General features: G+C 39.2%; 1 protein-coding gene across 1 annotated transcript in view; it reads right to left on the minus strand.

Annotated features, from left to right (window-relative positions):
* Positions 1–27,011, minus strand: part of Ccdc178 (coiled-coil domain containing 178) — a 284,918-nt gene that overhangs the window by 169,136 nt on the left and 88,771 nt on the right. The window contains exons 17-18 of the mRNA XM_051202056.1: positions 26,851–26,996; positions 24,949–25,108 (exon numbers count right to left, since the gene is read on the minus strand). Coding sequence (XP_051058013.1) covers positions 24,949–25,108; positions 26,851–26,996 — 306 coding nt within the window. The remainder of the gene's footprint in view (positions 1–24,948; positions 25,109–26,850; positions 26,997–27,011) is intronic.

Genomic DNA, 27,011 nt, shown 5'->3' on the forward strand with positions numbered 1-27,011 from the left:
TTTTGTTATATATAGCTTTTGAGCTGCTTTTCACAATTCTCTACCTGAATTTGTTTCTTCCTTACATTTGTTTTTGGGGGGTAGGGGGGTTCTGGATTGTAAACAGTATACATCCTTAGGCAAGGTCATAGTAACTTTGTATTCAAGCTTCAACAATGCCCAGTACATGTTACTCATCCAAGAGCCCTTCTCCATTGTACTGCTGAGTTATGTCTTCCACCAATGAAGCAGAATAACTGGAATCAACAGATCAAAGGAGGGGGGCTTATTAATCTGATAGGTTTAGAGCAGAGTGACTTACTCTATGATGAAGAAGAAGCAGAGAGAAAAGGAATGTGGATACATTGCTTGACTCCCCCCCCCCCCCAACCCAGTTATTTAGTCTGTGCAGCAAATCCTTGTGTTGGTGCTGCTTATATTTAGTAAATCTCTTGATATTCAGAAATATATCTGACCATGTACTGTTAGATAGCCCTGAATCCCATCAAATTGACAATGACAACCACAAATATTAAAGCACTCAAGTACCCATCAATATCTGTATATCTATATTTAGATGTACATGTGTAGATATTCTTGAAGAATATGAAGCAATGTAGGCATTATCTGCTGAATTAGAAGTTGCATACAAACTAAACATACCATCATTGCAGCTTTGTAAAAACATAAAGACATTGAAAGAAAAGAACATTAAAATTAATTCAAATATTACTGTTTTAATTATGAATTTGCATTCCTTGGTGATTTTTCTATTTTAGAGCAATTTCAATTAACACTCATACATGATTTTCCTTCTCAGTGAATTATTTGGCCAAATTCCTCTGCATATAGTTTTATTTATCTTCTATTTTACTTACTATAATAACACAAAAGAAATGTACCCCAAGTATGCCTTTTCATAGGAGATAACAGCAATTTACCATTCAAATTGCTCATGCAAATAACTGCATCAAGATTGTCCTGTAGCTAAGTGCAATGGGAACCATTACTCACCCCTGATGAGCCAAGGGAATGGCATATGCAAATCTGAGTTCTGTTCTTGTTCTCAACCTTCAACCTCCAACTTCCATTTCCAACTAGAATATTAGTTTTAATATCACTAATGGAAAAATATCATAAATATTAAGTGGACAATATTAAGTGGACAGAGAAAGTTGTTTTTGGTTTTGTTGTTGTTTTGGAAGGACATTTTTCTGGACACAAATGATTACAAATGTACTTCATATAAGTTCCTAGTATATTTATTATACAAAGCCAAGGGCCATGTGAATACTTGCTTAAAGGCTTCTCATACTAAGGTAAAAACAGGAATTTTACTTTGAGACCATGTATCAAGTGGCTTTATGTAAAGCACTTAAGATTATGAATGGCAGGCAATTAACTCTAAATTTTTGGTAAATGAGACCATGATTTCTGAAACCTTCCAGCACCAGCATCACTTTTCCTTACTGAGTTTTGTGACCTAAACAGTCCTGTTTGAGGTTTCCACTTTAGCTGATGGCTGACAATAATCCAGACATAAAAGCTTTATTGCATATCCTACTGGGGACTTTAACTTTCACATTCAAGAATAGAAAGATGCTTCTTTATTTTCTGTTTACTCTGAAATAGAGGGAGAAGAAAGTCTTCCCTTTAGTGACAACACTTTCAAACATGTTATACGTATTGGTGATTGATCAATAATTGTGATACATTTCACTAGATTCAGGATAACATAACATAAATATGTTAACAGTGTGCTAATAATAAACTGTAACCCAATGAGTCACCCAGACCGTCTTAAAGATACAGATCTAAAGAAAGAAGTGACATTGATTTCTGTCTTTTTACTATGCTACTGTGGTTAGTTTAAAGGCACATTGTTGTTCAGAATCTCGTATTTCCGTTTTGAGTGTATGCTGGTGGGTGGTGATTGCTCAGAGTATCCTAGGGGACAGCTTGATCTCAGTGTCAAATGTGATTTAATATGTGACTGGCTAATACTTCCTATGTATAAGTCAGAAGAGCCACATGGATGATAATGCTGAGGATCCATATAACCCATCACAATTGGTGCATGGCGTTCAGGTACCATGCACCTTGACACACTAAGTTAGGTTGAAATTTTCCTTTGTATGAAACAAAAGCTGAGAACTTCATCACATTGCTTAAATTGAGAGTATAGTGGGGGTAATTTCCTTCTACTATTGGCCTATGCCACTTGTCTATGACAATAGCTTGCTATCAAATTTAAGACCCTTATTCGGGAGGTTAATACGAGGTAGGAACTCCATTCAGTGTTATTTTGGCTTAAGGGCATAATGTCACAATTTGATGCATCCTCTAATGACTTTTTTTTTTCTAAAGGCAGCTTACAGCTTAGACCTAGTTCAGCGAATTTCCTTGTAAGGTCCTTGGAAGACTGGAAAAAAAAAAAAAAAAAAAAAAAAAAAAAACTACAATTGATTGCGTGGCCAAATTTCTGTTCATGCCTGCTTACTGATTTTTGTTCATTTCACAAATAAACAAGGCATGAATACATCAACCCAGAAACCATAAACAATAAAGAACTTCATCCTGTAAGTTTGCTACGGCCAGCAGTTTGTGGCTGAATCTGCTATTTGTCATAAGATAAATGATAAAGTGATTGCCATTTGTCACTGAATACACAAGAGAAGTGCTCAGCTGTGAACCAGTTGGATGCAGGCAACAGTGAATACCAGCATCCTTACCACTAACTTGTTTTCAAAGAGTCCTCTTACAACTATAAAAATAAAAGCACAGCATGGTTTATGGTAAGAAAAAAGAAATCTTTAATCTTTTAACCAAAAGAAAAAGAAAACATAGAGCAAGTACTAATCTTTTGCAACCCTCAAGGTGAAAACCTTGTATTTACTGTGGCAAAGAATGCTGCAAACACAGGCCATCTTTTATATTGGAAGCTGTTTTGTAAAGTTGGGTATTGAGTTTAATTTATATGTATTGTTCCCATTTTTGTACTGCTCAGTGATTTTTAATACAAACTTTTTTATGTTTCTGAGAATCACTAGTGCTTGACGGCTTTCGACTATATTAATAGGGGTATAACAGCACCCATACATTAACAGAACCCATGTTTTATCTAGATTCTGATTGAATTTAGGGAGTGCCCAAATTCGTTAACTATTGTGATGCCAACTGTGTGAACTTCATTAATTTCTCTAACAGGCTACACAGCAGCAAACTGGGGAAGATGAAATATGTATGACATAACGAGAACTGCTCATGAGATCTCTAAGTTGTAATACGCATTAATTGCAAACACTTCAGCAGATGATGAGGGAACATTGCAAGAACCCCACATTCAACAATTAAACTCAAAATCTTGAACTTACATCTAAAGGAAGCATGGAGGGTCATGGAAATTTTAGGTGTGCTATTTTGACTTATAGGGGAAACAAGCATAGGTATGAAATAGCTGACATGCATTGAGCTTTTTTTTAAGTGGCAAGTTTTACTGAGGGGAGGGAAGGGAGTGGGAAAGGAAAGGGAGAGAGGGGAGAGAGAGAGACAGAGACAGAGACAGAGACCTGTCTTCCTCTTTAGAGAAACAGCAGAAAGAGACTGAGGTTTTACAAGGTGTTTATAATTCTCTTTTGTCATGGGATATATCACTTTTCACGAGAGAACTCAGATTAAATAACAAAGAATCTGAAATATCTTTACACCATTAGACATAGTTCCTTCAGGATTAAGGCTGAAATATGTGGGTTGAGAAATGGAGTGGGTGTGGGTACTTACTTCATGGTATCTCTAACTCCAAGCTCAAAATCACGGAGGATAAATCAGTATTCAGTGACAGGTGTTTCCAGAAGCTGAACTGCTAGTTTTGAGTCATTGTTATTTTTAATGTACTATAATAAAATTATGAAGAACTAAATTATAAGTTTGTCCCTTTCCTACATAGGTTAATAAACCAACAATTTTTAATCTTTATATAAAATATAAGTAACCATTCTAAAAAAAAATCATTTGCTTTACTTTGTGCTGTAGCATATGAGAGATCTTTCAAATCTTTTGTGCTGGGACTAGAGATTTCTTGACATAAGCTAATACATTTTTCATCAAGTACTAATGGGAGAAAATGATTAGATAGATCAAAGGAATATATGCATTGTCGGATACTACCTATTAAAAGAATTTTCTAAATACTGGTATATTGTTAACCTAGTTTATATTCTAATAGTATATAAAAGGATTACCTATAAAGTCATCTATTATTAATTTGTGTACATTAAAGTGTGAAATAATGAACACTCGTGTAGTAAATGTATGGATCACATATACATAAAAAAGCTTGTTCAAAAAGTCCATTTGTGTTATGAATACCTGCCTGTTCTAAAGATGAAGCCTAAGTAGGATGCAGTCATACCAGTATTTATAGAAATCAAGCACTCATCACCTTATACAACACATAAATCTGTTTTCCTTATATTGTACTAATAATAGTTTCTCCTATGATTTTATAAAGGGTTCACTTCTCCATTTATTTCAGTGTTTCTATCACCTACTTCATCTTTCCATCTTGATAAACCTATTTTTTTAATGGATTAGGTGATTTCACCCATATATATGTATTTCTATTGCCATTGCAGCATTCAAAATATTATTTCAGGGCAATATCCACCTCTCTCTCTCTCTCTCTCATTCTTTTTCTCTCTCTCTCTTCCTGTATTTCTGTTTTTTTCTCTCTCTCTATTACACAAACAGAAAACAGGAAAAAGACAAGGCTGACTTTTAGGCTCCTGACAGGAGTCTGGTATAAGTGGGAGACTTTTAATTCTCAAATTGTTTCACTTCAATAACTCTTTTAAAGTTGTTGCGCCAAGATGCCTGGCGGATTAAGCTCCATTGCCTTTTCTTGTTTTGAACTAATGTATTCTTGATCACCGTTTAATGAAACTATATACCACATGGAGATTTCACATTAGATAAGCCATGTGAAACCCTCATCAGACAAGTAACTCAGGCTGGTGGTAATCCTTCAGATGAAAATTTCAGACTAGCAGGTTTTCCAATTTAAATGAGCCCCTTTAACTATAAAAAATTGGCACGGTATGATTGCTAAAAATTATTTTTAAATTTTTATGTTGCCAAAGTGCCCTGGTGGCTGTAAAAAACAGAAATCCTGCCGTAAATACAGAAAACATTAACTGGTCACTGAGGGGATCCAATTTACAACCCATAGAGACAACTCACACAGCTCACTGACACTGGTGAGATTGGGTCTGTGATGGGCACTCAGCTCTGTTCCCCCACCCAGAAGCAAAGCTCGTCCTAAAGATGCAATTAAATAGATTTATTCCACAAGTTTCTCCAGTCAGTGGCTATTACTCACTCTTACTTCATTGAGCTCTGATCTATAGAATTTTCACCGCATGTTCAGGTACCCTTTAGACAGCAACAGTACTTGTTATGAATTTCTGATGCAAAAAAACCACCGTGGGAGGAATTAACATGTGTTATTTAACTTTTTTACTTAAGTAGTTCCGTTTATGTTAACTTATCTGTTTCCCATTCTTCTTCTAACCTAGAATAGCTGCACCCATGGATCTTACAGCTTGAGTTATGACAGATGGAGCTCAATTTTTATCAATTTCAGATGCTTTGTGGATTTTGACTTATACTAAGGAAAAGAATATGTTTACGAATTCTTTGGGGGGATGTGTATTGTAGTTTTGTTTTATTCTATCACAAACAACAAACAAGAAGCACAGGGCAAGTCAAGAGTTTCCCTTCTGTGTGCATAGTAGAAGATCCTATAGGGTGTAAGTCTGGAAAGAGTAACATGGAGAAGTTCATTTCGAGACACCATTGCTGTGTAGCATATACTACAGTGTTTTCCACAGCAAGTCTTTTCAAAAGGTAATCAAAGGTAGGGCTAGCTACTTACATGGAACAGAAATCTTAGAATAAATGTTTCATATTGAAGGAATAACCAAGGAAACCAACAGCTCAATGTAAACAGTAAAGACCCAACAGGAGAGTATTATGATATCAGATGCACACATACACATGCAGACATTTGAGTCAGTATGTAGCATGCAGTAAGCAAGAGACAAAGAAGCCGGGGTCTTAACTAGAAACTTAATACAACCAAAACCATGTTTGTGCACTTATTTAAATACTCACCTAAATTTTGGGGTTCACAGTCTTTGAATACTATAAGACTCTATCTTATCAATCAGTAGTTTGCACTAGGTTTCCACTATCTGCAGATTAAATACAATTAAGAATACAATCTGTAATAAAGAGCAACCATTTAGTTTGCTAAATAAATGCTGGGGCAAGATGTATAGTTATCAGCATCAGATATTACAGATGAAACCAACAACAATGCAAAAAGCCCAAGAAAAAAAAACTGCTGTTTTTTGGGTTTACTTAACCTACTCAGTCATTGTATAGTCACTGGCTTTCAAAATGAATTGCACTAAAGTGAAGTGCAATGGGATGGTCCATGTGTTCTACAGCAGGTCACACACCCAGGTCAGGCTCACAACAGCAAACATTAGAAGGGTTTCTGCAGATCTGGGGATCATGTGAAGGGCATGCCACTTTCAAGGCCAGCGGGTAAGAGGCTTGGGTGCATTCGCCACCAGTCACTGGGGGGATTAGAGGGAAACTTGATATGATGAGCAGGCAAAGAAACTCTCAGTATTCTCAGAGAAAGTAATATGACAGGGAAAGCCTCACTTTAAAGAGTAAATAAGTCTGAAAGCTTCCAAGGCAAATGGAGAATGCAGAAAAGAGATGTGGGTGAAACTGGATAGGAGTGCATAATTAGTGTTGCTTTAAACATTTGTAAGCCTGCACAGATCAGGAAAAAAAGTAATCCAGGATCTTAAACCCTGATGGGAGATGCCATTATGTATATATGTTTCTCACACTGGTTAATAATAAAGCACTGTTGGCCAATAGGAAAGGAAGATAGGAGGGACTAGGAGACAAGGAGGAAATAGGAAGTAGTAAGGAGGAGCCAAGATGGAGAGTCTGGAGAAAGCAGTATGCCGCCGGCTCCCCGGTAAGAGAAATACATAGATCAGCAGAAATGGGTTAATAATTAAGGCAGAGCTAGCTGATAAGAAACAAGTAACCAGGCCAACAGTATTGTATCAAATACAGAGTCTCAGTGCGTTATTTGGGGCTGGCGTGGTGGCGGGACAAGACCGGGCGGCGGCAGGCAGAAAAATCATACTCTTACAAATGGCGCCCAACGTGCAGCGGGCGGAAAAACAGTACACCTTACAAATGGCGCCCACGTGGCTAGTAAGAACTTCCACTTAAAATTTAACAAAAGGTTAAAAAAGGGTTGTAGAAACAAAAGAACAGAAATAAGCAGGGTTTCTTGGTAACAGCATTTTTCTCGGTTGGACTCTGACTTGCTAGAGACAAGCAGATATTCGCGCGGCTCCTTTAAGGGAAGGTTCCTGACTCAGCTTGAGCGGCAAAAAACCGCACAGCTTTCAAACAACTCTGCTAACAATTTATTGGTGTGTATGAGAGATGGCAATGGCAGTGACCACATCTCCAAGCCGGCAGCATGCTTTCTGGGTGGCAGCACAGACCAAGGCGGTGAGCATAGCTCTCAGTGCTGGCGGTAAAAGTACCCGCCACCATCTTTGGTAAACCATGGCAGAAAGAAATACTTTCATTTTAACAATGTTGTTGTTTAACAGATAAAGACTCATGGCCAGAAAAAGATAAAGATTTACAGTAGAGACAGATTCACATTAAGAAAAGGTGCTAAAAGTTTACAGTGTGTTTTAAAAAAAATACATAGGCTTGGGAGAGAAAAATAAAATGGTTTTAAATAGACAAAGAGGAACTGGGTGTGGTGGTACACACCTTTAATCCCAGCAATTGGGAGACAGAGGCAAGCAGATCTCTTGTGATTTCTAAGTAAACCTGGTATGCAGAGTGAATTCCAGGACAGATAAGAGTTACACAGAGAAACCCTATGTCAAAAAATAAAATAAATAAAATTAAAATAAACAGTAATAATAAAGCCACGTAAAGATGAAAAGCTCAGAGAGAATCTGGTTACTGTATGCTATTGTGTTGTCTCTACATTGTTTGACTGCTGAGAAAATAACAACTGATAAAGGAAATGCTGCTGGATTAATTAAATTTATATATTTTAAAAATGCTTTGACTCCAACATTTAAGTTTAAGGACAAGTTACTGGGGGAAAGGATTTCTATTTTTGTTTCCACAGAAAATAAAAAGCTGTGGATTCCTTCCAGACTTGTGTGGTTTGATCAAGCCAGACCCCCTGAAACAGAGGACCAGGTGATCCTACATTCAAAATAGCTGAACAAAGCAGCCTTGCAGACTACAGCCAAGATTTCTGTGTCTTCTCATGATCCCCCATGACAGCGCCCCCTGTCAGCAGGAAGTAGTTTGGAAAGAACGACACCCAAATTCCCAAATATTGTTTATAAATGTTTGTTTTCATTTAAATGGATTTGGTTATAAATGGTTAATGATCACAACAAATATCTTTTTAAAGGTAAAAAAAGGGTATTATGGTATAGATATGAATACTTCATTTTGGAATGGATTTTCATTTACTTCATTTTGGAATGGATTTTCATTTATTGATACAGTTTAAGGTCAATTTTGTGATATCTATATTTCTTTTGTTTAGGTATTGTGTTTATATAGCTCATTTAGAAATGTAATGTATAATGTAGTACAGATAATAGATAATTATCTATGATAGTCAAAGTTTAGAGTTAAGTTAGTTAGGTTTTTCAAGATATACAGACATATATTTGAGATAGATAGGCATTCTTCAAACCTTTCAAAGACCTACAGAATATGGCATTTAAAATGGTTTAGGGTTTTCGTGACAGTGAGACATAATTGCTCTTGGCAATACCACCTGCAACACAAAGGAAGATGGACATTGAAGAAACTCATTATGGAGTTTGCTTTCAATATGGCAAGACTAGCCATTTGGACAAGATACTGCTCTTGTCTGGACTGTTTGACTTTATGCTGTATAAAGTGGACATGCAGGACCCACAGAAAAGTGACTGCTGATTCAAGATGGACATTGCTACAGAGTTCCTGCTTCATGGAAGAGTCTGCGAGACAGTCTGCAGGACACAGAGAAAAGTGACTGATAAACTGCCAATACAAGAAGACAGTTTAAAGTTTCCTGCTTTGCTGAAGAGTCTGCCAGACACACTATGGCCTATGGGCTGAAGATGGAAGATTACAAAAGAACTTCGGGTGACCAGGCAGTGAGTTGTCTCTGTCATTTCTAGAGTTTATATATTATCCTTCTGTGGTCTCTGAAGGAGTTGAAGACAGATAGTTATGGTTATAGTTTTCCTTAGTTAGGCTTAAAGATAAGTTACTTATACTTTAGACTCACAAAGATGGAATAGATGATGGAATAGTTTCTTAAATCTTGATAAATGTTAATGAACTAAATATTGTTAACTGTGATTCTTATTTGATAACTGTTATGTGATTTATTTTGCTATGTTAAGGTTAAAACCCTTTTTATTTAAACAGAAAAGAGGAGATGATGGGAGATGCCATTATGTATATATGTTTCTCACACTGGTTAATAATAAAGCACTGTTGGCCAATAGGAAAGGAAGATAGGAGGGACTAGGAGACAAGGAGGAAATAGGAAGTAGTAAGGAGGAGCCAAGATGGAGAGTCTGGAGAAAGCAGTATGCCGCCGGCTCCCCGGTAAGAGAAATACATAGATCAGCAGAAATGGGTTAATAATTAAGGCAGAGCTAGCTGATAAGAAACAAGTAACCAGGCCAACAGTATTGTATCAAATACAGAGTCTCAGTGCGTTATTTGGGGCTGGCGTGGTGGCGGGACAAGACCGGGCGGCGGCAGGCAGAAAAACCGTACTCGTTACAAAACCCCAGTCTAAGTTATGTCCTCTAGTATCTGTTAATGCTAGCCATAGCATTAAACCACTCTTGATGAAAGTAAAATAACTCTTTTTTAGCAATTGGGGGAAATGTTCAAAATCAACACTCAAACCCAAAATGGAAGGCTGTTACAACCAGCAATAAGAAAAGAGAAATGTGAAAGAATATGAAATTTCTGATAGAGAAACTTAGACATATCTGGCAAGAAGGAGTGTTCAGAGTTGGTAACCATTTAATTTAAGGAACTCTAGAGAATCCCTGAAAAGAAAAGTTCATGGTTTTTAGTTGTGAATGTTAGGGGTGATGTTACGTAGAGATTAGTATCTTAAAGTGTCTGTGAGTTGGTAGCTTCCAGCTGTATTTTTCTGCTCTTTGTGGTTCACCAGAATGGCCCTTATGGAGGGCGAGCAGATATAGTTGGAAGGGAAGAAACAAACCACCACCATCATCACTACTGTCACCACTACTCACGACACAGATTTCTCCTGCTTAAGAAGATTCACCTTTGACCTTCTGTGATGATACCATCCTCCAGCTACATAACTGTATCTCTGACAAGAATTTATTCATTAACTGGTATGCACCAAATGTCATAGAATATCCTGGCTATACCCCTCCACTGCAGGCAATGAAGCTTGCTTCAAAATGCTTAGCACTCACTTTCACATGCAGACAAAGACACTTGGCATTTGCCATTCAGAACATTCAGAATTTCATATTGCTCTGTCTTTTTCGATTCCGATAAGTTGCCTCAGACAAAGTACAGGGGTGCATATATGTTTTTGCACTGAGTGTTTTCATCTTCAATAGCAGTGTGTTGTTCTAACAGCTATTGTGTATGGTGACAGTCAGTCTCAGACCACTTCTGTCTGCCATACAGATGTATCAAGCAATGTCTAGATTAGAAATCAAAGAAAGTGCTTTTTCACATTTAGTGGTCTATACACGGCCTTGGGTGGTTTCTAAGTGATGGTGCACTGCATCTGCCTGCACTAGAACAGAAATGAGGACACAAAGGATGTAAAAGTCTACTCATCTGCCTGTTACCTCATCAGCAGAAAACCCCACCTTCCTGAGTTTCCTTGCTTAATTTCACCTTGGGGTATTGGGCTTGCTACTTTCCCTACAGCTTATTCTCAGGAGGGAAAGGAAATCTAAGAAGTCTATAAGGGAAGCAGATTGCTTGGAGACTGAGATCTGAACCTGCCACTGGACTGTGCTGTTTTCAATTGTATTAAATTGGAAAATGAATTCCAAGGGCACACCTCCTGGGTATCTTCAGGGGACATGCAACCCCAGGATAAACTGGTGTTAGAATTGAAAGGTGGGAGCTAAGCCCTAACACCTACTTTTAGAGGGCAATAGCAGACAGACTGAGGACATGCAGCTTGATGGGCAAACGGGTGCTGGCATGCCTTCGCTGCCCTCTGCCATCTCAGCCCAGCTGTAATTCCTTCTTCCTATGCCAAATGAGACTGTCCGTTTTCCTCTCCTCACGTTAATGACCTATGATGGCTTCTTCTTCATGTCAGTCTTCTTGAAAGGGATGTTGACCTCTTTAAAACCTGACTTCAACACACTGTGTTCCCTCTGGATTTAGAACCAGACTCAAGTTGGGGAGTGACTGAGGCATCACACAGAGAATGGTCTGTTGTGATACACTGCTATATGATACCTTTGTCATCTTTTATAAATACAACCTTATGGAATACGCAGGGGAGTATGCCCTAGAGATGTTGGTATAAACAAGGTTATACAGACAGACTTTATTTATACAGTTGTGTTACCCACTGGTTGGGATCTCTTTGCTGTATAAGATGAGATCCATGAGCATCCAAAATGACTTGCTTGTGTTGTCTGTGACTCTGATCCCTAAGTTCAAAAGGCTCGTGGATGTGCTGACAGACTCATAACTAGAAACATGGGTCTCCCTGCTTTAGAAGTTAGACTCTCATAGCTTCAGATTCTCACTGGAATTTAATGAATTGTCAGTGGCATGGCCCTTGGCAGTAAGAGAATCCTTAGTTTTTGGTAGCAGCTAGCAGGAGCAGTGGTCAGCAGCAGTCAGTACCAGCTAGTTTTACATCCTTGGATGTCAAGATCCTCAGACCTCAAGTCTTGATTCAAGATCCTGTATTCTCATCAATGACTAGAACTCATACTCCCTCATCCTTGGTTATCCTCTGCCGTTCCTACTGCCTCTGCCTCCTCTCTGGAACACCCCAGCTACCATGCTGCTGCCTATGCCACGGCTGCTACTATAGCTACCACTGTTATTGCCCCAGGTGCTCTACTTTCTCAAATTCATGTTACTGTCTCATCCTATCCTACACTCAGAAAGCCAAAGTTAGCACAACCTCCCCCAATGTCACATGAAAATAGCAGTAACAATAGCAGAAGTATTTTATGAGCTCACTATGGTAAAAATACAAAGGAAAACTGACAAGCATATATATGTATATGATGCATATATCATATGTATAACATATACATTTATTTATTTATATTAATCTTAGCTCAGCTTCCGGTTCCACCAATCATAGGCCTATACAGGGAGGGACTGACTTCAGCAAACACAAGCTTTCTGCTGATCCACCCAGGGGCTTGCTCCCCTTGGTCTGAGAAAGAATCAGTTAGAGGGTGAGCAGGGTCCTCTAGAGAGCCCTGAGGTTATCTTGGAGTGACATTCTTCAAGGCCCCTGTAGATTATCAGGAGGGGTCTTGATGGAAGTGAGATTGACAATAGCAGAAGCATTGATTTCAATGGTCCCTCAGTTCTGCTGGAATATTACCAGGGGTTCTTACGTGTCTCAAGAAGATAGGCTGCCATGAAGGCATCTTAGGCAGACACCTAATCATAAGAGAGGAATCCATCCACTGCCATTTAAACACCTTAACAGCCTGCAAGTCCCTAGTGATTACTGGTTATGTTAACTCGGGAAAAATGGGATGTGTAGCATAGCAAAGAATCAAAGGAAGTTCATTCCAAACTGAAACTTTCAAAAGCATTGCTCAGTGCATCCTGTGTGCAACCCCTGTGCCAGTGACATGGAGAGAGCAGGGTCCCTCTGAACTGCCTCAGTGTCAATGAATTCAGCGTGCTTATTTGAGTAGATTAGTAAGCCCATCTGTTTGGTGATGGTCTGCTAAAGCCATCATGGAAAGGTTGCCCACAACTGAAGAAGTTAAACCATGAGAAGCTCTGGGGAAGAAGGCAGCAGAAATCAGGGAAATCAGAATTCCAAGGGTGGCTTTGTAGTATGAGATGTAATTATTAACCTGGGCTTACACTTTCTGGGCTAAAAGGAGATGTCCATAATATAATTATTCCCAGAGTAAGGCTGTGAAATGCCACATCTCCAGGGACAGAAAATCCTGTAAATCAGCGATCTACATATGGCTCTGAATCAATATTTATCATAAAAAATGATGCTATCTACCTCCAAACTATCATCCCTTAGTTACTCAACACTAATCTACTGAAAACAAATGGGAATGGGGCGCATTAATCAAAGGTCCCTAAACTAGGGAGCTTGACATGAATTATCTAAATAAGCCCATGTGATCACGTCAGACCTGTGACATTTGGACACAGTTTCAGTGTGTCTCCCAAATACCTATAGATCCTAAAATTGGCCTCCAACTGTTCTGGACGTAGTAGAAACTAAGCGGCCAGTTTTAGTACAAGAAAACGAGGTTATTGAGGACATTTATTTTAGAAGGGACCATAGTTACCCAGGGGCCACAGTTCGTGTGACGCCGTGTGTTTATGAAAGAGCAAACTGGAACTTTGCCATGCATTCCTGCTTGCCATGGACTCTCTGTGTTGTGTGTTGTTTCTGCCCTGCTACTGTCTGCTTTGTTGCGCGCTAGCCAAGGGTCCACCACCAAACATAAAAGCCATGGGATTCCCTCATCTTGGATTTTTGGCCCCTCCAATCTGTGAGGTAAGTAATTTGGTTTTTCTTTGTGAAGTGCTTACCCAGGGGCATTTCCCCATAGTGACTGAATTTGGGATAATACACATTCCCAGAAGCAGTGAAAGAGGGGGCCGCTTGAGAAGAGAAGTAAAGGAGAAGGAGAAAGGGATTTAAAGATGGGGTAGAATTCGATCTCCTGGTTGTGAGGCTTAAGGCGATACATGACAACCTTGCAAAAGTCCCCAGAAGCAGCACGTTGGGAGGACTGAGCATGGCCATCGCTGGCAAAGGACTTGTCTGGTATGCACAAGGCCCCAGGCTCTGATCCCACCACTTCAGAAAATGTAAAATGAAATGACTGGGTTTATCCAACTGTTAAATGATGATTTCCCCTTCCATGTTTCATAGTTGATTTAAAAAAAAAATAATACTTCTATCTTGTCACCTAGAACCATGGTTCGATTTTCCCATGGGTATTTTTCACAGACATGTGAACATAATTCAAAATCGTTTTCAATCAATATTCAGGTATCAGTATGGAGAGATGACTCAACTGGTAAAGTGCTGTCTTTCACGGAGAAGTACCTGAGCTCAAACCTCAGGACCCATGTGAAAAAGTTGTGCACCATGGCCAATGTTTGCAATCCTAGCTTGCTGGCCAGCGAGCTTAGCCTACTTGACAAGCTCTCTGCAAGTGGGAGTCTCAAAAACAAAAGGTGATTGTAACCAGAAAAAGGACAGCTAATACTATCCTGTGACCTCCATATGCAAGCACACAAACATGTATACATACCCACAAATACATACACCTGCATAGACATGAACATAGACTCACAAACACACATCAGAGCCTTATGGTAATACATTATGCAGTGTGTATTTTTAGTGGCCCTTAGATAATTTTGTATGGTATGTTTTGATCACATCTACCCCTTCCTCCATCTCTTCCTAGATCCATGCCCTCCTTACCCACCCACTTTTGTGTCTTCATAAAAAGAATTACGTTTGTTTTGTGCTGTCCTTAGAGTCTTAGATGTGTGGCCTTCCATGTTATTTCTCATTCCTCTAGAGGAAATCTAAGGCGTGTGTAATTCCATATATTTCTCTTTGCCCTGTCAAGAGGTTAGATCTGGGCAAGGATTTGTGTTCTAGGATGTGAAGCCCTGATTGGCTCCTTTAGTAATTCAATACATAGTATAGAACTAACATTTAAAAAGAGGTGTGCCATTTGTCCTCTTTTATTAGAAAGCATCTTTTGTTCCCTAGAATATGATTACTTGTATGGGGCTTTGGCCACTGCATGGTCCAACATAGTCACTGATGGAGACCTTGGTCCACACTGAATTACTTCAAACATGTTTAGGAACATCCACAATCGATAGTAAACTAAAGGGCAGCCAAGTGGGCAATATGTAACTGAGATCCAGTTACATTCTCGACACAGAAGCTTCCTTGGGTGCTTTTCCTCTATGTATATTGCACCATCTTAGGTCAAAGAGGAGACAACACTGCCCATGATGGGGAGAGGAGGGGTGCGGTTATGCATCCAGATCTCTCCTGGACTCTGGACCATTTGGTTTTCCTTGCTTAATTTTAAGTGTACCTTTTCTATATGATGAGATGACAGCTATGAACACAAATCTTCTGACTTCTATGAGATTTCCAGCAAACTATCCAGCTTGAGAAGGGTTTGGGGATCCTTGTAGCCAGCTGAGGCCCACAGTGAGAACAATCTTGAGTCATAGAGACTGTGTCCTTGAGGTGCTTATTCCAAGTATGGTGACCATAGAGCAGGATGTCAGAAGGCTGGTGCACAAATGCATATTTTTAGAGGAACATTTAAGTTTCTACTTCATTTTACCCCGTTATTCCTGACTGTTCCCTCCAATCTTACTGGCGATGGTTGTAGTCTTGAGACAGATGCCAAGTGAAAATGAGAGTTGATACCATTTTTCATGCCTGAGCAAGGAGCTCTTTGTGAACATAACATTAATTTTCCAGTGAATGAGTGGCACGGGTATAGATATGCTGTTTACCTTTGGACCTCAGAAGACCAGTTACTCAAGTGCATTCAATCCTATGGGGCTTTAATTCTGCTTGGTGAAGAAGAAGGCCACCTGGGCATGGGCACCTGTGACCCACAGTAATGATACCCTAGTTCTTAACAGTTTGCTGAAGATTTTAAAATGTTTTCATGATGAGGTAGGAGAGAGCTTGCCATTACAATCATGATGGGAAAGCTTGTTCAATGTCACTCAGTATAAATTCTCAAAATGTCACTCAGTATAAATTCTCAAAATATAACTGTAAAATCAGAAAAAAATGCAATATTTGCTGCCTACCATACTGGTTGGCTCATGAAGGAAATGAGCCTTATACTTGAGGGTAAGGAACAAAGCAAAACAAAAAAAAAACAATAACAACAACAAAAATCTAAAACAAAAGCTGCTTAAGTTTTTAAAAGGTAAGGGTAGGGAAAAATCTTTTGTCTCATGGTGTTCTGCCTCAGAATTCAACTCTGATGTAAATTTATAGGCAAGAATGCAGAAATTGAGTCAAATATTTTTCATTTTTTTTAACACATTCATTGTCTTTTTCATAAAGTGTGTTTCACATTATAAAAATCAACAAAGGTTATCGAAAAGCATTTTCATTATTTTATATCGTACTGAAAATGAACTTGACACCATACAACAGTTTATATATTTCATTTCCTTCCTCTTTATAGCCTATTTCATTTTCTCTCAAACTGTTATGATTATCATGGCACCCAAATTTGAGATGTGCAGTCCCTCAGGAGGTCAGGTATATGTGTTCTCTGCAAGCAAATAAATCAGTCAGTGGAAGAGTGATTTGGGTAATGTTGATAACCCCATCCCCCACCCCCTGCCCTGCTGCCCCCAAAGCACACTTGTAGAACAGTGAGCAAAATACTTTGTGATGCTTTGTCAAAGTGTCAGAGCTACGTTCTTTAAAACTACCAGGTTTATCAGGAAACATACAGTGCTGTGACTTCAATGGGAAGAATCTGATACTTGAAATCTCCAGTAACTAAAAACGGGTCTCTGATGGTTCCATCACTGCAGTTAGATCTATGCTTACGAACACTGCAAGCCTATAGATGTCTCACTTCTGAAACACTAATTTTTCTTAAAGCAAGTTGAGGCAATCTTCCTGAAGGTAAGGATGCCATGTAAAGGTAAGTGTTCAGGCTAATGGGATAATGGGAGGTCTTCCTAATTATACCAACAATGGAAAAATAGAAATGGTCAGATATTCTACTTGTCAATGCTCATTTATGTGTTAACTTCTTTATTATTGTTATTATTATTTCTATATTTTCAGAAACAGAGTTTCTCTGTGTAGCTTTGAGCCTAGGCTGGCCTCGAATGCAGAAATCCATCTGCCTCTACCTCTTGAGTGCTGGAATTAAAGGTGTGTGCCACCACTGCTGGGCTATGTGTTTTTAAATTATTGACTATAATATATGCACTAATAATATGTATATATTTACAATAATATGCTAAAATGAGTTATTAGTGGTGTAGTTTAGAAAACCACATAGCAAGGCTTGGAGACTCCAATTATTTCTTTCTTTTAAACATTTTTGATAAAGGAAAAGTTTATCTCCTCCACCACTGTGGTGTTTATGTGTGTGTGTGTGTGTGTGTGTGTTTGCATGTACTGAAGATAAAAGTCATAGCCTAGTGCAAGCTAGGCAAGTAATCTACCACAGGGGACATCTCTAATCACTTGAAGATGAATGTGCACACCCTTCCTTCTTTTGTTGACTATTCAGAAACATCACATGAAAATGATGTTCCAGATTCTTTCATTGAGGTGGTTCCTACCTCTAAGAATGAAAGGACCTGTGACTGATGCCAATGATCTTTATTGAGAATTAAGAATTACACTCCATGAGGTGGAACACATTCTTGACACTTCATGGATGATGAAGACCCAGAGACTAGATAATTCAGAGTTCTAGAGTAAAACCACTACTAGTGTTTTAATAATAGTTCCCTCAGAGAAGCCCATGGAAGAGGAGGCAGAAAGGGTAAGAGCCTGAGGGGATGGAGGACACCAGGAGAGCAGGGCCTTTCAATCAGCTGAGCTAAATTCATATGAACTAAGAGACTGGAGCATTACACCAGGGCCTATACGAGGCTGCACCAATTTCTCTGTGTATATACTGCAGATTTCAGGTTAGTGTTCACATGAGGCTCCTGAGTGTGTGAACAAGTCGGTCTCTGATTCTTGTGCCTGCTCTTGGGCTCCTTTTCTTTTGTTGATGTGCCTTGTCCAAGTTCGATCTGCGATATGATGCTTTTCCTTTCATCTTGTTATAGTTTATTTTGTTGTGTTTTGTTGTTCTATGTTAGAAGCCTGTTATTTTCTTTTTTTTTTCTTTCTTTCTTTTTTTTTTTTTTTTTTTTTTTTTGTGGGTGACCACTTTATTGAACCATCAGGTGTTCGGAACACTGAAGACAGTTAGTGGGTGACTACTACCATAGAAGAGCTGTTTAAAGATTTGCCTTGAAGCCTGCTTTCAGAGAGAACCTTAGCGTGGGCTTCTCCCGGAGGGGCTGCAGCAAACAAATGGAGCTGGGGAAGCCCTTGAGTGGAAGGAGGCTTACATCCCCTTCAGGAGTGATGGTAAGCCTGGCATGTGTGATGACATCCTGGAGCTCCAGGGTCAGGCCATCCAAAAAGTGATTTTGGTTAGGAGATAGCTTGGTGACCAGAAGCAGGGGCTTCCACTGATGAGAAGGAAGAATCCACTTATTCCTGACCATGTCTTCCTGTTCCTGCGTGGTAAGGACACACCCACCCACTTTGCAGCTATCTGGAGAATTGCCTTTAAAGTATTTTGTATTGATTTCAATTTGAGTGATGACTCCAGGATGTGCCAGTAAGAACACTGCCCACTCACAACCTGAGACATGGAGAAGGCCATTTTCATTGCTTTCTAACATGGGAGGTCTGTCCAGCCTCCTTGCAGTTTCCCAGCCATCTGCCATGGACTTAGGCTTGCCAACACGTATCATATTATTTGGATGTCCAATGTGTGCATTACTAAATCCTACACAGACTCCCCCAAAAGCAATGGCCACCAGGTCTACAGGTCCCTTGGAGTCTGATGAAGTCCAGTCCCTCTGTCCTATTCCATACACTCAGAGGTGTGTGATACCACCATCTGGGAAGATGTTGAGTCTTATGAGAGTTCACCTCTGCTGGAAATTGACAAAAGAAAAAAATATAGTTGTGGCTGGAGTCAGGGCTTGAGCTCTGACATCTGAAACTGGCCTGCCTTTCTCACCTCTCAGAAGCCCAGAAGCCTGTTATTTTCTAATGAGAGTCAGAAAGGGAGTAGATCCTGATGGGAAGGGATGTGGGGAGGAATTATGAGGAAAAGAGACGTGAAACTTTAGTCAGAGTATACTGCATGAGAAAAGAATGATTAAAGCATAAAGCAGGGTGGGGGAAATTGCTTACTGTGTGTAATAAGAACTCAGTGCCTACTTATTAATTAAACTGGACAATTTTCCCAGTCTACACCTTTCCAGAGTGAGCTCTGAATGTACACTCCCTGGCAAAACAGTGCAGACACACACCTGTGCTTCATTCTAGCTACGGAACGCTGTTTGCATTAACTAAATCAGAGCTGGAGTGAAGATTTTCTCCTCATGGGCCCCCATACTCTAGAAAGTCTACTTGTTTTTAGTGCTGTCCTTGCTCTTCCTTATTGCTTCCAAATCACAATTCCTTGCACATGGGAAGGTATTCTTTCTTTTGCGTTTTAATGTAGTCGGCCAAATACGATGCTTTTTAAAGAACCTGTGGTCGTTTTCGCATGCCTAGAAAAGAGTCTGGCTGAAAGACTGGGCCTTGCCTCTCTGCCTAGACCTCGTTGCACCGCCATCCCATTGTACCTTAGTTTCAAATTGGATGACCTATCCAATATTTCAATCTTGGAGTTTATGGACTTACGCAAATCGCGTTAACTTCAATTCCACAAGCCATTAGCCATTCATACCCATGGTCACCCTTCCTACTTCACTGTCTTCTGGGGCAGCTGCACCTCACTTACTGACTCCAGTCTTGGGGCTGTAGCTTCCGTTTGTGTGCTACTTTCTATTTTGTGCAAGCCTCTTCTTCATGTAGCACCCACACCCAAACTCTTGCTGCCTGAGTTCTAGACTCAGTTTCAATTTGCCGCTGTGCCCCAGGTAGCTCCTTTAAGTGTGTTAGGTTCTGTTAACAACCAGCTTCCCATGTATTCTTTATCCCCGAGACCCTATTTCCAGAGAACCGTGCAGCGAAGTATCGCATTGTCCATGTTAGAATCCTCACATTCACGTCTCTGCACAACGCTCTCAGCATCAGCAGCAGTGTCATCGACATTCTGGGCCCCAGTCATGAGAAGGTCTTGGTGTCACTACAGAAGTCTTTACTGGTGCCACACCCACCGTCTAACATTCTGCATTTCTCCCCAACATATGCAAATAATCTGTATGAGTCAATCACTCTTCCATCACGGTAAACAGAAATAGTCATACTGTCATAGCGACACAATACAAATCAGGTCTCTGTGTATCTCTGTGTGGTGTTTGTTCATGTTCCTCTAGTGTGTATATGTGGGTGTATGTATGTGTGGAGGCCAGAGGTCATGACGTTGCATGTTGTCTTCAATTGTCCTCCACCTTATTCTTTGAGACAGGATCTCCAGCAGAGCCTAGAAATTACTGATGCAGCTGTGCTGCCTGCCTATCGAGTTCCAGGGATCTACCCCTAGCTCTGTGGTTATAGATGTGCACCACTGTGTTTGGCTTTTACAGGACTAATGAGATGTGGATACTATAAAAATGTACTATGTACATGTGTGAAAAATGTCATAATGAAGTCTGTCATAATGCATAATTAATGTATGCCAATACAATTTAAGAAATTATGTATTTTTATTGATAGTCTGCAGTGGGCAAGGCTCTGAAAAAAATGACAATGTACTGGACAATGAAAATCAACTGTAAAACTATAATATGTAAACTATGTTCATAAAGTGCTGCAATCACGTAGAAAAATATGCATAGAAACCTCAAAATGGATGACAAAGACTGTAAGAGATGTGTCTAAGCTGCTATGTGAAATAAAAGCTAAAGATGGTGGCCAATTGTCCATATAAATAAAATTCTATTCTGATTTTGTGTATAGGGTTTAACATTGCATTAGCTGTAATTACAGGACCCCGCAGAGAGATGAAAAGAGAAAGGAAAGTCCTTTTTCTTTAGTAAATCAAATATCCATTATCTTCAGATTTATGTTTAAGAACCCACTGCTCCATGTAGCACCCTTCTCCTGATTTCTAGGTTTTATGATCATGCCAGTATTAGGTCTGGGTTAAAATACTGTGTTCCTGGATGAAAAACTGATACTTCTTGTCACCTCTCTTCAAAATAAAGTGTACTTTTCTCAATCAGCCACAGATTTTAAGAAAATGATGTGCTAAGTTCATACTCTTATGTGGGGCTAACTGGTACTTAATCATTATCAGAAACACTTGTAAAGGAAGCATTATGTAAAACATGTTCCTCATGCTAAGAACTTTCATGTTACATTAAGAAGATTTCTGTATCAGGAGTGTTATCAGTAAGGAAAATTATTCATGCTGGAGAAATTTGTTGGTCAATTCCTCTTCTTCACGAGTTTATTATTCATCAATTTTCTCTTACTGAGACCACAAACTATGTGGTTCTTTTCTTCCTACTAATAACTATCAATATTTCTGAACATTGGATGAGGGTCACAACTTACCATTTGTGATTTGAGTTTTGTCACTGTACTCATATCTACTGTCACACAGTCCATCATCCTGCTGATGAAAGTTTTTTACTACATAGAATTTCATGACTCAGCGCTGAGTGTTGTGAACATAGTACAACTTATAAAACTGTTGTGGGGAAATGAAGAAATGATGAGTGGTCAGGAAGAGAACTAACTTACCCACTGTAATAAGCTTTGAAGTTAGAGCCTAGGTTAAAGTTGTCCGACTTTTGTTATTTAGGTGCTTGGGTGTCCGATGAGGTGTGGTGATGGGGGGGGGGTGTTGTCAGTGCTTTGTTATAAGTCAAGTATTCTCCCCGTGAAAAGGTCATGGAATGATTGGATAGGCAAATGTTGAACTATTCTAACCACAGGGGTTGGGGGGAGGTATCTCCCTACACAGGGAAACAGGAAGCAATGTTAACAAGGAAAGGGAAAAACATTGGGATACTGTCTGCGTATGAACTCAGCCTGGAATTGTTCTTCCAGGGTAGGTCATTGCTACTCCCTCACAATATAAGTGACAAAGAGCAGAGCATGAATGCAGGAAACAACAAATGAAAAAACAACAATAAAACAAACAACAGTAATAAAAACAAAACCGAGAGAGAAGCTTTGTCATAGAGAAATACTGGGCTGGCAAGAGAACTCAGAGCAGAGTGCAATCTCTTGCCCTGCTACTTGTTGCCTGCATTTTTAACTCTGTGGTGCCTTTTTTAAACTCCCCTTGATCAATGACATTATAGCTATTTTAAAACAATATCTACAATTGCTTTATAATTGTGATTAATTCTTCTGTTTAAAGGGGACAGTCCATATCAATAACTCCAAATTTAGCTTTCATACAACATTTCCTATCATGGGGTGCCTTATATAGACATTTATGAACTTACTTGGTTTCTAAAGAATGACTTCATGCTCACTGGGAGGAAAGGAACCACATTGCTGTAACACGAGAAATGAAATGACCCAGAGACTGATATTGGGGTTCAAGCTTCAAGCTGAAGAGCAGAACAGCAACATAGTAGACCACTAGCTTTTACCACTACCTCAGGACAAATGGGCTGATCCTGCAGCCTCTCCTCAGTGTGGCTCCAGAATCCTGAGTCTTCCATATCTTCCTTTCTCCAATGGTGAATGAATGCCAGATACTGAGACCGTGCTCCTGTTTTATATACCTCCCTGATGCTGGGCTTAAAGGTGTAGATCGCAGGTGCTGAGACTATCTTAGTGTAGCTGTTTCTCATAAGGAGTGGATCAATCCTGTGTTGATGTGAGTGGTCTTGAATTTACAGAGATCTGTCTACCTGTTAATCCTAGGATTAAAGGAGTGAACAGCTACCTCCTAGATTCTGGCTTTGGGGATTAAAGGTGTGTACCCAGCTTCTATGGCTTGAGACTGACTTTGCTTTCTGAATCCTCAAGCAAGCTTTAACAAATCTTAAGTAATATATCACCACACATTGCATTTCCACATTGGTCACTGTCAGAAACCTAATGTCAGTCCACATAGAGTGCCCTTAATGAGGAGACTTAGTAACCAGTGAGCCTTAAATGTTCTCATCACACAGGTGAGCTCTATGCTTTGGGTCACATATGGCAAACCATTAAGATAAATTTATTCAAGAAACAGGTAAGAGTCGACTTCATATAGTCAGATTCTTGATGAGCATTTTTTGAGGTCTGTCAAAGAATCTTTCAAGGTTAGAAGGCAAGAGATTGTTAACTATTGCACTCGAGGGGATGGAGAGGGTGGCAAACATTTCATATAGGATGAAGGAAGGAGAGGGAGTGGGGGAAGAGGAAGAGCAGCAGGAGGAGGAGAGAGTGGTAGCAGAGACAGCATGAGAATTCTCTGAGTGTCTGGACTATCAGGATGAAAACACCCCTGCTCCTAGCTACAATCATTCCTGTATGTGGACAGCAAAGTTGTCAAAGCAGACGACACTCGTCCACCCATGCATGTCTGTAAATATATATACTCATCCATTCATGCCCCAAGTTTATATTGACTTCCTCCCTGAGTTCCGAGTTTTCAAGACACAGGGAGAAAAAAAAAAAAAAACAAAAACAAACAAACAAAAATACCCAAACAGACAAACAAAGAACAACTGCCTTCATCTGCAAAATGTTAGGATCACAGGAGGTCAGCTGACCACGAGCTGCTTCGAGTCAGTCAAAGGGGTCAAGATGGAGACAGGTGCTGAGCTGGTTCGTTCAGGTATTTTTTTCATCTCTCTCCTACTGACCCTCTTTCTTGGCATTTCTACCAGTTATTGTTCCACGGAAGGGCTGAAATGCCAGTCAAAGAGTGATTGCTGAGGTCGCCATATGTGCTCAGCATCAGGATTGTCAAGTGTGACTGAACTCAGAGAAGTGATTCTATAGCGGCAGTTACACAGAATGGTAAATAACAAGCCTGAGTCTCAGCTGCCAGTTCTCAGAATCCCTCCACAAGACAGAAGGCATCGTGTATTGCCACTAGATGGCGCCAACTATTTTCATTTTTTTAAGGAAGGGGGAAAAAAAATAACAGATCTTTTCTATGTAACAGCCGAGCCACATTCAAGGAAAAGATTGTTACTTACCATCACAAAACTATTAACTTAATAATTATTTAATCATTAATAAGTCAAAATCACTACAACACTCCTGTGAGGTACATTTGGGCCAATTGAAAAAATTACTAAAGCCTGTTTTGCAATATGTAAGTAAGAACAGAAGGAGTTTACATATCATAATACAAGTAATACATATCATAATACAGGTGTACATATCATAATACAAGTAATATATATATATATACACATATATATGTGTGTGTATGTGTGTATATGTGTGTGTACATATATATGTCACAATACAAGTATGAAGATAGTAGGATTAAAATAACTGATAAAAGTGAATTTGGAATCAACATTACACTTATCTTAATATTTTGGCAAAATTAGTTTTAACAAATAGAGTCTGTGTTTTTAGGAGAACTGTCTCAACGTGCAACTAAAAAGTTGTACTTTCAAATATGTTTTTAAACTTTTCTTAGCTCATTGCAATTATATACAAAAACTATTGTAAATTATAAAATGGGATAGTAATCATGGAATTAACACATGTGTTTAGTTATAGTGTACATAGAGAATGGAAATCACAGGTCTATCGCATGAACACAATGACTTTTAAAATCTAAGTACCCCTGTCCCATCAGCCCCCTAATTGATAACATGCTGCTTATTTGACCATCGTTATGTTTCTTTCATTTTCAAACATTTTCAAGCAGGACTCACCCGGATGTCGGCCAGGGTGTTCTTTCTCATTTCCACAAGCCTTCGGAACCTCCTGTCCTCGACAAAGATTCTCTCCTCACAGTGTTGCTTCTCTTGCATGAGATGGTCAAACACACCTTGAGCATGTTCCTTGTCGAATCTCAGCTTGATGAACTCATCCCTGCGTGGAAAGAGTTTCACACGCATACTCAGTGCTAACAAAAGGAAAAATACTGGGCTCTTAGAGGCATCAGAAGTAAGCAATAGCTAATGCTGGCTTAGCTGTGATCAGAACACAGAAGAGTCACAAAAGAGTAAGTAGCATGTTCACGCAGCCTTTACTCAGGAAGTCTGTTATAGCAATGACACAGCACCTGATAAAAGTCCGAATAAGATTTGTAGTATAACTTGTATGATTTTAAGTTTATGTCTTTCAGATCTTTTAATTATTATTATTATTATTTTTTGTATGAATGCTGTCTGCAAATATGCCTGCATGACAGAAGAAAGCATCAGATCCCATTATAGAAGGTTGCAAGCAGCCATGTGGTTTCTGGGAATTGAACTCGGGTCCTTAGGAAGAGCAGCCAGTGCAAGTGTTCTTAACCACTGAGCTATCTCTCTAGTCCCAGCCAGTGTTTAATAATTTAAACAATGTTGTATTTCCTTCCTTCCTTCCCTTCCCTTCCTTTCTTCTTTCCCCCTTTCCTTTATTTTTTATTTTTTATTTTTTTTTGGAAACAGGGTTTCTCTGTGGTATACTCCTGCCTGTAACTTGCTTTGTAGGTCAGGCTGGCCTTGAACTCACAGAGATCTACCTACTTCTGCCTCCCAGTGCTTGGGTCAAAGGCATGAGCTGCCACCCCCACCCAGCTTTTCCTTGTTTTCTTACATGATATGACAGAGTTTAGTTAGTGTTTTGCAGATAACAGCTCTATGACCATGATCATTAAAGTCCTCCGGGTGGACTGACTTGCCTCCAGTAGAGAGTATCTGGTTCTAGACAACATATAGTTCTTTGTTTGATTGTTGGTATTTTCATTCTTGTATGTACACGTGCATGTGTGTGCTCATGAGTCTTTGGAGTGTGATGTACATGGATGTGAATGCAGGCTTTTGTGTGGAGGGGCAGGGGCTCTCCTGTAGTAGGGCTGGGAATTGAACTTGGGCTTTCAGATATGTACAGCAAGTGTTTTTAGCCATTGAGCCATCTTCCAGGCCCACTTCTATTTTTTAACACATTATCCACCATGTGCTGACTGTACTAATATTTTTTGTGGGCTATTGAGCTACCATTCCTAATGTGATCAGTCATTTACCCTCCAATCGTTATGGAAGCCTAATATATAATATTTAGCAAAATAGGAAACAGAGGCGACACAAATACAGGAGCAGATCACAAGATCCACATGAGGATACATGGTCACCCCATAGGCTTGAGAGCACCAGCATCCAGGAGCCAAGGACCCTTTTCACTGAGAGCATCCCTGATTGATGAGGGGGGCTCACTGAAGAAGGGAGATATGAATAGATGATAGATTCTATAGAATATCTGAATACTTCCCTCAGAGCTGTAATCTACAAGGATAGGGGAAAACCATAAATTATTAAACAAGGCTCAAAATTACTAACTGTGTTGAATTAATGAAAGTATTATTAATACCAGAGAAAAAAGATTACACAAGTGGAAAAGGTGAAATAGCCCTAGTTATTCAAATAAGAATAAACTCAAGAGAGAAGTAAGGGATGAAAGCAACTTATCATTATCCTCATATAAATAAATATGGTTAAATACCATATTTTATCACGTATTTCAGGTAAAATTCTTAGGGAAACTATGAACAATCTTAATAAATTTTAAATATGGAAATCTGATTTTATTAATCATATAGTAAATATGATTATTGTTTTGACAAAACTTACTTCAACTTTTCAAGTTTGCCTTCATAATTTATCTTTTCCAGTTTCATTATTTTTATCTCTTCACCCAGTTCCTTGCTTTTTTCATTGAGAATAACTGTTTTGCTTCTAGTTGTCTCTATTTCTTGATGAATTAGCGAACCTTTCCCCTGAAATTTAAAGAA

Source organism: Phodopus roborovskii, unplaced genomic scaffold, assembly GCF_943737965.1.
Source record: "Phodopus roborovskii unplaced genomic scaffold, PHOROB, whole genome shotgun sequence".
NCBI classification, from domain to species: Eukaryota; Metazoa; Chordata; class Mammalia; order Rodentia; family Cricetidae; genus Phodopus; species Phodopus roborovskii.